Here is a 13185-nt window from a genome sequence, read left to right as displayed (position 1 = left end):
ACCACTCTTTTTGCCTTGGAATGATATTTAATATCAGTTTAAGGCAGAAGGTGTGAGGGTTTAAAAAAAAAAGAGTTAACAAGGACCCAAACTAAAGCAGTGGCCAGGAGTATAGAGAGAAGATATGGATGTAAGAGGTGTTGGCCATGGGGAATGAGTGAGAGGGAAGAATTGAAGATGACTCTGTAATTACAGCTTTGGTGGCTGGAAGGATGGTGTAGCACTTGAAAGAAATAAAGATGTTTGGATGAGGAATGAATTTTGGGAGATTTGACCTTCATTTTGGCCATGTTGAGTTTGAGATGCTTCTGGAGTGACCGGTGGCCAACAAACCTTTGGTTATGTGGGACTTGAGTTTAGGGGGGACTGTATATGGGAACCAGCTACATAGAGATCATTGAACTCACTGGGATATTTTGTCTTTACATTCCTTTTAGGACTATCACCTTATTTACACTTTGAACATATATACTACTTAAAAATATAGCTGTAATTGCTCAATTTTTTTAGCCCTATATTTCTCTCTTTAAGGACTATCAGCAATGAAATCTCTGACAACTCGGAAAATATGATTCCTAGCTCTTTGTAACTCCTCTGAAATGATAATGCTTATAGTCAGGCTCCCTCATTCCATTTTACCATTTAATAATCTACTATCTTGTATTGGTCACTGTTGTTTCACATGTTGGTCTTATCAGTCATTTAAATTATAAGTTACCTGAAGACAGGGACAATGTCTCAGATTTCTAGATCCTCTGTTTTATTTACTGTAGTGCCAAACATATGGAAGGTATTTAGTAAATACTCTAGCTAATCCTAAACATATTTGTTGAAATGGATTTTATTGGATTGAAAAGGACCTTGGAGATCACTTAGTTCAATTCCCCTCATTTTATAAATGTGGAAACTGATCCCCAGAGGATTAAGCCACCTGTCCAAGGTTAGAAAGCTAATAAATGGCAATCATAGAACTCAAACCCAGGTGTTCTGACTCCTGGCTGTTGTTTTTTCCACTCTAGTTGTGCTATATCTTAAGTCACTCTTATTTTCTGAAAGCAATCTGTAAGTTATTCATCAACTCTTAATTTATTGCCTCCAGAGTGACATATGATACAGTGGAATGATCATGAGATAAATGCAATAGAATATTTTTATGTAGTAAAAAACAGTTATCTGTGTGACCCTGGGCAAGGGTAAGGGTTAGAAAAAAACAGTTCTAACTATGACAGACTTGGAGAAACCTGTTTCATGGAATATAATAAAATATTGAGAGACCTTAGAGCTCTAATCAATATAATGACCAGTCAGGGTTCTAGAAAAACAATGATGTTAAACTTGCTTCCTACCTTTTGGCATCTAATGATGATTAGGGATATAAAGAGAGATATACATTTCTAGATATAACCTATGTACTGATTTGTTTTGCTTGAATAATATACTTTTAGTTACAAGAAAGGAAAAATTGGTGGATAATGAGAATGGTTTTAGAAAATCATTAGTGACGTATTAAAAATATACAGAAGAGAGCAAAAGGAAGTTCAGAAGGTTATATCCTAAAGATCCATTACTCTATATCTCCTGATGATGAATTTCTGTGAGTTTAGCTACTCTAGTCCTTCAACAAGAGACATCTATCACAGATCCAAACACAAATTCTCTTCCAATGTGGCAGGACCTGCGAGAGCTTCTGTTTTATTGGCATATCCTGATGAGGAACTCATGGTCACCTCTCTGTGATGAGACATCAGAAGGACTTTAGTGGAATAAATAGGAGATTTTGAAAAGTAATCCATAGTTTTATAATCATGATCTTACTCCATAATCATAATCTATAGTCAGAATTAATATCATCATAACAAAAACTATAAGAATATTTTTGCCTATTATTTTTGATAATATAAAATACTATAACATTTTTGCACAGGCTAAAATCAACTTTTCCCTTTCAGAATAACAAACCTTTATACTCATTTGAAGACAATTCAGATTATGTTTATGATGTTATGTGGTCACCCACCCACCCAGCCCTCTTTGCCTGTGTGGATGGCATGGGGAGACTGGATCTGTGGAATCTCAACAATGACACAGAGGTGAGTAGCAAAATGATAAAAATTGCACTGGAAAACAGAAAATTGGAGATTTATTGAATAATTTGTGAAATTCCCTTTATCCCAAGGAATGTAAAAGGGGTTATGTGATTGCAGTTTCATCACAAAGAAACCAAATAAGCTTTGTACACTAAATAAAAAAGAGCCTGCTGTGAAGAACTGAGAGAAGGAATAATGTTGGCCAAGAACACTGGAGAATTTCCTTTTATTTTTCTAAAGGACTATCATGTCTCTAATGCCCTGGCAAACTTTCCATTCACAAGGCAACTAGGGTACCTTACACTAGGAGGATAGAAGTTTGATAGTTGCCAATAGTTGGTTGTATGTTGTTCATAGACTCCTTGTCAGGCCTTACTTGTATTTGATTAGAGGGAAAGTGTTTTAATGTCTTTGTCATAAGTAATTGAAAACAGGATTATCGTTATCCTGAAATGAATAGAAAAACCACCCATACTCCTCACTGATATCTAGAAAGTACCATGAAATTTAACCATAAATGCAAAATTTCCTTTTTTTCTCTCAGATTATAGCCAAATGAAATTTACCAGCTTAAGAGAAGCTTTTCATTTTTTTTAAGATTCCTTATTACTTAAAGTAATGAAATGGTTAGCATTAGCACCCAACATTAGCATTACCAAGAACAGAGTTTTTTGTACTGTCTGTTCCAGTCTCCTGCAAGTTCTCACCTATTCTCTGAGGAACCCTCTCTATGACCAGTGATTTAACTTATAGATCTTTACCTTTTAATTGGCTTTGCTTCCCCAGAGCTAGAGTGTTAATTGGATTTTAATAATCTTTAACATTATAGGGAATTGTTCATGTTGAAAATAATAATCCATTTATTGAACACTTAAGACTTATCAGTCACTTTGTGCATTATTAAAGTCAGAAGTAACATTTTTCCTTTACAGAGGAAAGTAAACCACTGCTTGTAAACAGATTATAGCATCACGGATTCAGGCCTGAAGGAAGCCTTGGAAGTGATCTAAAAAGTCCAAATTTCTCTTAACTTTTTTTTTTTAGGAGGAGGAAGCTATGGCCCAGAGAAATAAAGCAACTTGACTGGCATTTTGGATTGTTTACTTTCAAATTTCTTAGAAATAATCTCAACCTTTATATATCCTTTAACCAGTTAGCCTCAGATATAGATTTTGGGAACCTTCTTTAAATATAAGTTGTTTGACTTATATGATATAACCAAACTCAGAAAGCTAAACATATTTGGAATTTGTTTGACATTAGATTGCTGTTTTAAGTATTATTTTTATTTTAATTTTTTTTTAGGAAATTAAGTATTTTTCATTGTTGGATGAAGAAATCTCTATCATGTATAGATAGGATAAGAGTTAGTAGTTATGACTTGCTTCCTTCAGATTGGCTAGAAGGGAAGAAATTTTGTTATTCCCATTGATTGTCACTGTTTTGGTATCATGTGTCATGACAGCAGCCTACAATGCTGCTTTAGTTAATTCAAAGGCCCCTCTATGAAATAAGCTAAGATACCACTGGAACCCTAGGATGGTGGTTTATAGGAACTGTTGGTTCTGGGTAATGGAGATACAAATCACAAAAGGCATTCCTGTAGTTTAGAATTAGAGCATGGTCTTCCTAAAAGGAATCTTGATTATGTATTTTTAAATTGTCTTATTTCTTTTAAGAAGTTTGAAAAGAAAAAAAGCCAATTCTTTGATCTCAAAGAAATTTCCTTTAAAATCAGGTTTTTAGGTTATAGAAGAATTTTCTATATAAAGATTTAAATTATTTTCTCAAACTACTCTCAAAGATTGGTTATAATTTCTTTCATAAACTAGTATGTCTTGACAGAAACAAATGCTAGAAAAATTCTATATCTATTTTAATACTTGTTTTCCCAAAATGTAGCCAGACTAGAGGAAAGAAGAGTTATACTGTTTTACATGTTTATAGAAATCCTGATGAAACTTTTAACAATGCACTGTATTTTAAATGAATTCAGGTGCCGACTGCAAGCATTTCTGTGGAGGGTAATCCTGCTCTTAATCGTGTGAGATGGACACATTCTGGGAGAGAGATTGCTGTAGGTGATTCTGAAGGACAGATAGTTATATATGACGTGGGAGAGGTATGTGGTTCATTCTTCATAATTTTAACACAAGTACTTTGCTTTCAGGCATTACAGCAAAAAGTCTATGCATTTGACTCAGGCATCATATTGGTGATTTGTGCTTTAACAAAACCTATATGTGTTTTTGAATAGATTGTCCAGAGTGAAGTTTCCCCACAGTTGGCACATTCTGTAGTTAGTTGCATTTTCTTTTTAAAAATAGCTAATGTGATTTTATAATCTTAGTCTTCCTCTATAATCATAATCCAGAGCCAGAGTCAATACCATGGTAGTATAAATTATAAGAATAATATTTTTGCATACTATTTTTGATAATATAAAATTCTGTAACATCTTTTGCACCTCACCTCCCTGGCAAAGGAAGATTTAAAAGGATTATTTGATCATGTATTTCATTTCTAATAACTAAATATACTGGCAGTGCCAAAAATATTTTTAAAGAATAGGAACTATCTTTTCTGTTGCCCCTGCATTGATAATAGCATACAGAAATGTTTTTTGATCTGTTACTGGATTCAATCAGACCAGGCAAAGGTCTAACCAAAAGTTTCTTCTGTTGGATTATCTCATTGGTAACCATTACTTGGTGATTGTGTGAACTGAATTAAGAATCCAGAAACTGGTTTTAAAATCATCATAATTGTGCAGATATTAATAATAATGAAATAGGTTTTGAACAAGGATATGTGTAAAACCCAGTGGAATTGCTCATCAGCTCCAGGAGGGGGAGGGAAGGGGGGAGGGAAAGAACATGAATCATGTAACCATGGAAAACTACTCTAAATTAATTAAATAAATACATTTTCAAAACTAAAAATAAATAAAATCATCATAGTTGGTTCTATAATTTGGAAAGTTAGAATGTTGCTGGCAAAACTTAGTGAATGAGATGTTGTGTCTCCCTTTTCAGGTTTATAATCATTACATGTTTGAATTTAACAGCATTGGGAGGGAAAGAGAGAGATTTACATTAGTGTCAGATTTCCTATTTTTAGGAAAGTGTTATTTGATAAACAAATTTAAACTAATATTCAAGGTTATCAAGAATTCTAGATTTTATTCTTGGCTTTCTTACTAACTTGAGGCATAGATAAAGCCAGGTTCCTTCTATTCCCTCTCTCCACAATGTCCATTCTTCCCCAAACGAAACACAGTTTATTTTGATCGTTATCAGATACATCAGTTTCCCATCTAGAAGTCTGTGGTGGAGAACAGAGTAGTAGGAAAAATCTCCAAGTATCCACAATAAAAATGGAGGAGGAAGAGGAATTAGAGGAGCAGAGAGAGAGGCCAGAAGGGAGATAGCAGCAATCTTTTTCTTCTGCTTTCTTCTGCCTTCTTTTACCTCCCTATAACCTTACCCACTATAGTAGGACTCATTTTACTGAGCTTGGCTTCATCTAAGACTTATCTCATTAAGGTAATTCATTCCATGTAAATAATCAATAGACAACCTTCCTACCGAGCATTTAAATTCTAAATATCCAACTACCAAACTTCAAAGGAGAATTACATCTAGAATCGGCATTCTTTAATAGCATGGCATTTGTACATATTCTGCCTTCGCTGTTGGCTTTGTACTCAACGAAGTTTAAGTCATCATAAGTTAGAGAATATAAGTTGGTAAAGCAGATATTCAAAACCACAAGTCTAGAGAGTCTGACAATAAGGAGACTCTCTTGTATTTTGCTGTTGCAAAATTGATATTGTACCTTCTTTGTTATTTTTGCCTTCTCACATTTCGGGTTGGCCCTTGTATTCTGGGATTGTTCTGCACTGCTCAAAACTTCCATCCAGAGATTTCTTTTGGTGCATTTCAGGCTGATTCTAAGATCCTTTTATGTTTGAAGACTGTTTTGGACTAAAGGCACTAGTCTAAAAGCTCATTTAGACTTTAGGCTGTTTTAGAAACAGTTATGCCATTTGTGCAGTAGCAACAAATAGGAATCAGAACCCTACTCCTTATGACATCACAGCTTTCAAACATTTTTAATTCACAGGCCTCACATCCCAACCATTTTCACCTGCCATTGGGAAGAAAAATCAGCAGAATGAATGTCAGTAATAGTTCTGCTTTTACCAATTGCATGTAATAACAAATTTCCACACAAGTTTTCCTAAGTTATATGATTGAACTTTTCACCCATCCTTCCCTTCCCTTCCCTGTGCTGGCAAGCAATTCAGTCTGGGTTATATATGTTTTATCATGCAAGACATTTCCATATTGTTCATTTTTGTATGATTCTGCTTTTAATAAGATGACATGTTATGATGAATTCATGCCTCAAACAGAAATGTTGAGTCTTATTGTAAACATTAATAGTGTAAAAGACCAGTCTTCATCAAGCCCAGTGGTGCTAGAATCACCCTTCAAAAACCACTGTACTAACAGGATGTTGTGAGAATAAAGTAGATTTTTTAAAAAGAAAATCCATAAAGTGCTATGTAGGCATTATATTTACAAAGCATCATTATTATTGTATCTTGTGCTGATGGTGATAATAGAGAAGTCGTTTCTGGTGCTGTCACAACACATTTCACAAACACCGTTCTTTTTTTTCCTGTAAATGTTGTAAGTCATTGTTATAGTCCCTGTGATTATAGAAAGGCCATTCAAGGCCAATGATTATTTTTTAGTGGAAAAACTATTTGAAAACAAACAGAAATGATAGTGGGTAAAATGATCTGTTAATTTCTTTCAGCATAGACAAAACATTTTCTTTCTTTTAATAGCAAATCGCTGTTCCTCGCAATGATGAATGGGCTCGATTTGGGCGAACACTAGCAGAAATTAACGCAAACCGAGCTGACGCAGAGGAGGAAGCTGCCACCCGCATACCTGCTTAAATGGGCTCTATGCTAGTAGTGAATTGGGGAGTAATTCTAAGTAGAAATTAAAACTCATAGCATGCTTCTATCTAAAAGGGAATTCAAGGGTGATTTTGTGGATTAAACTATGGACTTAAACATGTAAAGCTCTTTAATGCAAAAAATTCTTGCAGTGTCACTTTTTATATTCATGTTGTTATTGGATTTGTGTAATTTTTAATACAAACAACTTTTGCAATATGCAATTTTTTCTGAATACTTACACAGGCATATATTTGCTATTAGTTAGTATCTTGAACTTTTTTCAACCTGTAACAGTATACAGCTAATTCTGAAAGGTAAATTGCATAAATTCCACATATTTTTCAATAATCACTTCTCTGGGTAAACATTTTCAAGACAGGTTAATCTCTGACCACTAATATATAAGAATATTGTTTACTGTTAACCATTAAAGTGCATGTACCCACTCAAGTTTCATCTTTTCTGTCCTTTTCCATAGCCGTGCTTCTTTAAAGTAGTGATAGCTATGGTCACAAATAAAAGAATCAGTCTATGTCAAATCCAGACTTTCATTTTGTATCATTGTATGAAGTTTTAATTTATCAATCGCTATTACACCCCATCTTTGTTTCTATACTGGTTCTAGTAGTTTTCTCAATATTTTACTGAGTATTCTATGCTGATACATCAGGCATTGATGTTTAGAACGTGAAAGGGGGGATTTTTTTCTAGGTTGACTTGGGGGGGGGGGGCTGTTTTTCTTCCAACTAGTCATGTTTCATATTTCAAAGGGCAGACAAATCTTGCTAATTTTTCCACTTGTTTGTGATGTAGGTATCTGGAGCTATACCTAGATATAGATAGTTATTTATCAATTTGTCTACTGTATCTACTAATTTTTAGGTAGATCTCTACATAGCTAAGTATAGATAGATAGAAGTCTAGCTATATATATAGTTTCTAAAACTAAGAATTCCTTTGACTTGAATCAATTTCATAATTTTTTTAAACCCTGACCTTCTGTCTTAGAATCAATACTATGAATTGGTTCTAAGGTAGAAGAGTGGTAATGGTAAGGGCTAAGCAATGGGGGTTAAGTGACTTGCCCAGGGTTGCACAGCTAGGAAGTATCTGAGGTCAGATTTGAACCCAGGACCTCCCTTCTCCAGGCCTGGCTCTCAATCAACTGAGCCACCCAGCTGCTCCCCAATTTCATAATTTCAATAGAAACCATGGAAGAGACAACAAGTTAAGAAGTCAGCCCCTTGTTTTTTAAAATTAACCTTGTCATGTTTCCATCCTAGGGCTTTGTTTGCAGGTGACAAGTTCTAAAGACCGGGGCAACAATCTGTATTTGGAATTGTAAAGGAATCACTTTTTTTTTTTAAAACCCCTACCTTCCATCTTGGAGTCAATACTATGTTTTGACTCCAAGGCAGAAGAGTGGTAAGAGCTAGGCAATGGGGTTCAAGTGAGAGGAATCACTTTTGAGTATAGTTCTGGGTTTTATTCCCTTTTCTTCCTTATTCATACTGTTGCCAGTGTGTTGACCTATTCGCTTCTGGTAGCCTTCCAACCCTCCCCCCAAAATGAACAGTGAATCAAGAGGAAATGAAATTTGAAAATCTATGCATTTTTTCCTCCTTAAAAATTGTCATAAAAATTTTGGGAGATGTGAAAGTACTAAAATCCTACTTTGATACTTAGAACTTTTAAGACTAGACCAGTGGAGGTTGGGCAGGTCCAGTATACTCTTCAAGTATAGACCTAGCCAAGGACCAGCTCTGTCATCCAAGAAAAATTTTATTCAGAGAGACTCACATGGGAAGACAGACCCCTAGATGATGTATATGTTTCAGAAAGTGTTGAGGTGGGATATACAGCTGACACAGTTACAAAGAAAGGTTGTCTCCTGGGACATATAGGGTTTGACAGATCTGTTAGAAAGAACTCCACTGATGAAATCAGATTCTTGTAATCTTGAAGAAAAATACCAAGTTGGTTTTGAAGATTTTGTGTGTTTTTACAACTAATATGCTGAAGTGTAAGAAGCTGAGAGTCGAGGCCTGGTTACAGCTCCATGCTGGTTAAGCTCTACAACCTAGAGCATATTACTTTATATTAACATGTTTAATCTTCATCATCTGTAAAATATAGAGCCTTAAGTTAGAAATGGACAGAAGACCTTTATAATCCCAATTATTATCTCTAATCAAGAGAATTACATGATTCTTGAATTTTTTCAGACTCAATATCAATATAACCATGAGAGGAGGTTTTGAAAATAACAAAATGTGCAAAATGAGAGTTTCAGGAAAAAACATCTTTTAGTCACTGGCATTTTTAGAGATAGATAAGTTTAGAATGTTTTGAGAACTCAGTATCAACCTATCCAACTACAGATACTTTAATTCGTTTGGTGTCTACCAGCAATGAGCATTCCTTTCAGATTTGGAAATGTAAACTCTATTTCCTTGATTTATCCCTTTAGTTCTTCTAATAGATGCATTTTGAGCGGAGCACCAAAAATGTATTCTTTTCAGTGATTGGTTGGTTTGTTTTTTTTAAGAAAAATCTATTATTTGAAGGCTTGCCCATTTTGCAATACCATTTTGAAATAATTACTATCCTATTTATGTGGAATTTCTTGAACATTTTTGCTTAAAGAATTAGCAAGTCATTCTTTTCCCTATGCTCTGTGGGTTGAAAGTTCTTTGGTCTTTTCTTTTATTCATCTTAGAAGATACCAAATGTTAAGTTCCAAAATAGAATATTACTTAGCCCTACTGTCTTTAGTATGAAAGATCACATTTTTATTGGCATGGGAACAATTTTTCTTTGCAAGGTTATCTTATTAACTGATGCGTATTCCTGGTACCAACTTTTACTCAGATATAAAAGATAAGAGAATAAAGAGTACATCTTTCTTAGAGAAGACTCTATATAATACAAATAAATCTTTTTTCCTTTTCACTTCAGTTTTCAAAAGGTGCTTTTAAAAACTATTAGGTAGTGTGTTGCTCTTTAGTACTTGATATAAAGGCTGTACTTTTTGGTGATTTTGTGGCCGAATTCATTTTGCTGTTCTGTGAGTTACCATAGTAATATTTTAATGAAAAGCTTTTCATAGAACCACTGAATTTGAGAGTTGGAAAGGACCTCATTGGCCATCCAGTCCAACCCAAACACAAAAAGAATCTTTACTGTAACATATCTCAACCATTGCTTAAAAACCTCCAAAGAAAGGACAGCTTCTCCCTCTCAAGGTAACTCATTCAATTTTTGCACAATTCTGATAGCTAAGAAGCTTTTCTTCATTTCTAACATCAAACCTAAATTTGCTTTTTTGCAACTTCTACTCACCACTTCTGGTTTGGCTCTTTAGGGCCCACCATCCCTCCTTCACATGATAGCCTTTCAGATATTTGAAGACAACTGTGTCCCCACTATTTCTGAGCCTTCTCTTCTCTTGGCTAAAACTCCCCACTTCCTTCAACTTATCCTCATGTGAAACACTCAGGGCCCTTCATCATCATGGTCATTGTTTTCTAGACAATTTTCAGTTTATCAGTGTCCTTAAATCATGGTGCCCAGAACTGAGCACAAGACTCCAAAGGAGGTCTGATGAGAGCAGAGAACAGTGGAATAATCATCTCCTTATAGTCAAACCATCACCTCCTTATTCCTGGAAGCTGTGCCTCTCTTCATGTAACCCAGGATTGCACCCACTTTTTTGGCTTTGAAAGGCCACGACTTCCAGGTTTTGTAGGGTTGGTGGTTCTTTCCATTGACATTGTTATAGTCACTATATTTTCTTTCTTGCCTCTACTCAGCTCAGTTTGCATCAGTATATGTCTTTCCATGTTTTGCTGTATTCTTTATATTCATCATTCCTTAGATCTCAGTAATGTGCCTTTATATTCATGTAACACTATAGCTTCCAGTTCTTTGCTATTGCAAAAAGTGCTACTATATATATTTTGGTGCACATGGAGCATTCTTATTCATGAACTTCCTTAGGGCGTATGCCTAGTGTAGTGTACTCTCTCCAGTCTAAGGGTATAGACATTTTAGTTATTTTATTTGCATGATTACAAATTGCATTTCTTAGCTCCCCCATTAATAACATTAATGTGTATTTCCACAGCTCCTTGAATGTTAACTTCCCATCTTTTTCCATCTTCCACAATTGGCTAGATATGAAGTGAAGCTTCAGTATTTCTTTTTATTTGCCCTTAGTAATTTGGAGTATTCTTTCATATGATTATTAGTCATTTGCAATTCTTTCAAGGACTGTTCGCATCCTTTGTCCATTTAGTTATTGGGAAGTAGTTTTTGATTTGATGCATTTCTGTTAGCTGGCCATGAATCTACTATGGCAAACTCTCCTCAGAGAAAATGATACCAAGATTTTTTTTCCCCATTCAACTACTTCCCTTCTTATCCTTGATACATTAATTTTGCTTGTGCAGAAGTTTTTCAATGTCATGTAACCAAAGTTATCTACTTAATCTTTTGTGATTACCTCGTAATCTTTTGTAATTATCCATTTTTTGGTTAAAAATACATCTCCTACCCAGAGCTGTGAAATGTGCTTGATCTGCTTCTCTTCTAATTGATGTGGTATTATCTTTTTGGTAAATAGATATGTATCTACATTTATTGTGGGATATGGCATAAGACTGGAGTTTAAGCTTAATTTCTGCCAGACTTTTTCAGTTTTCCCTGTAGTTCTTATCAAATAGAAAATTCTTAATTCTTAAATAATTTATATTTGTAATCTTTCAGATTTCATTTACAAGTGGCTCAGCAGTTGTATCTGCCAGTTCTTTCAGGACCTGAGGATATGGTTCTTAGCTTCTCCTTAGCTTCCCTCTTTCAGCCTCAGGTCATCCTTAGTGTTAAGAATATCTGACATTTTTGTAAGACCGTGCCATATTAATATTCTCTGTTACATAGCTTTGTTTCCATCTTTGGATCACTTCATTTTGAAAACCTACTTGATTAGAGAATTCTTTGCATCTTCCATTGGTCTCAAAACAAATCTCTTTTTTTTTCTCCCAACTTTCTTGGGTTGACTTCCCCTGGAGTATTTAGTCCATGGGATCTCACCTGTCTTTCTCTTGAACCCTTTGAAATCTGCTTTCCCAAAATCTGGAGTGTATGTAAGGCTATCCCTGGATTTTATACCCCTCTAGCTTACACTCAATGTTGGAGTGGTTGTTCCTTCTAGGATTCCCATCATTTCCATCCTAGCTCTTACCTATTAGTGAAGTTGAGAATAGAATTATCTGTTGTTGGATTAATAAATTAAACTCTTTTTGGATTCTCCATCCTTTGAAGGATAAAGTTATCACTAAGGCAGGTCAGAGTTATTGACTGTGATGCTTTTGGCAGAGAAAGAGCTCCAGCAGTTGTCTGGATAATTGAAGTTCCTTATTATTGCTATTAGGCCCTGTGCCTAACTTATCATCTGTTTCCCAAATTACTCAACCCTTCCTCTTTCTATCCAGTTGGTCTGTAGTATACCACAATGACAAAATCACTTTCTTTCTCCTACCTTTCACCTTCACCCAAATACTCTTGTTATGCTTTCCAAACCTTCTAGTTCTTGGATTTTCTCATCTTCTTGATATACGTCATCCCCTTCTTTTATCTACTCAGTGTTTTTTCAAATAAATTATACCCATTTTCAAAAACAGAGAACCTCAAGGTGGAATTTTATTCTGGTAGTGTGGAAAGACTCAAAAGACCCAGAGTTCAAGTCCTGGTTCTCCCACCTGCTGGTTCTGAAACAGGCAATTTACCTAATTTCTGTTTACTTGTCATTATTTGTAAAGTAGGAGTGGAAAGTCTAATCCTATGCTTCACATTTCCTACCATACTCTCCCCAAGGTGATTGTGAGGAAAGGATTTTGTAAACCTTTATATGCTTGTTTGTGTGCAGGCATTCATACATATGTGTACACACATATACATAAATAATATATCTTATAAATACATATATAAATGCGTTGAAATGGAAAAGAATAATTGGACTTAAGTCAGACTTAAATCCTGGCTCTGATGCTCACAAACTATGATATTTAAGCCTCAGTTTCCTCAACTGCAAAGATGACTTGCAAAGATGTCAGGAAAATT

At 34.9% G+C, this 13185-nt stretch overlaps 1 protein-coding gene across 4 annotated transcripts in view; it reads left to right on the top strand.

Annotated features, from left to right (window-relative positions):
* Window positions 1-7604, top strand: part of DYNC1I2 (dynein cytoplasmic 1 intermediate chain 2) — a 62557-nt gene extending 54953 nt beyond the window's left edge. For all 4 annotated transcript variants that reach the window (XM_044669796.1, XM_044669795.1, XM_044669799.1 and 1 more), the window contains 3 exons: window positions 1950-2090; window positions 4084-4209; window positions 6946-7604. In XM_044669796.1, coding sequence (XP_044525731.1) covers window positions 1950-2090; window positions 4084-4209; window positions 6946-7059 — 381 coding nt within the window. In that variant the 3' untranslated portion in view covers window positions 7060-7604. The remainder of the gene's footprint in view (window positions 1-1949; window positions 2091-4083; window positions 4210-6945) is intronic.
* Window positions 7605-13185: the final 5581 nt, after the last annotated feature.

Source organism: Gracilinanus agilis, chromosome 3 (genome assembly GCF_016433145.1).
Source record: "Gracilinanus agilis isolate LMUSP501 chromosome 3, AgileGrace, whole genome shotgun sequence".
Taxonomy (NCBI): Eukaryota; Metazoa; Chordata; class Mammalia; order Didelphimorphia; family Didelphidae; genus Gracilinanus; species Gracilinanus agilis.
The sequence above is the reverse complement of the archived record's forward strand: the minus strand, read 5'-3'. Positions and strand labels throughout refer to the sequence as shown.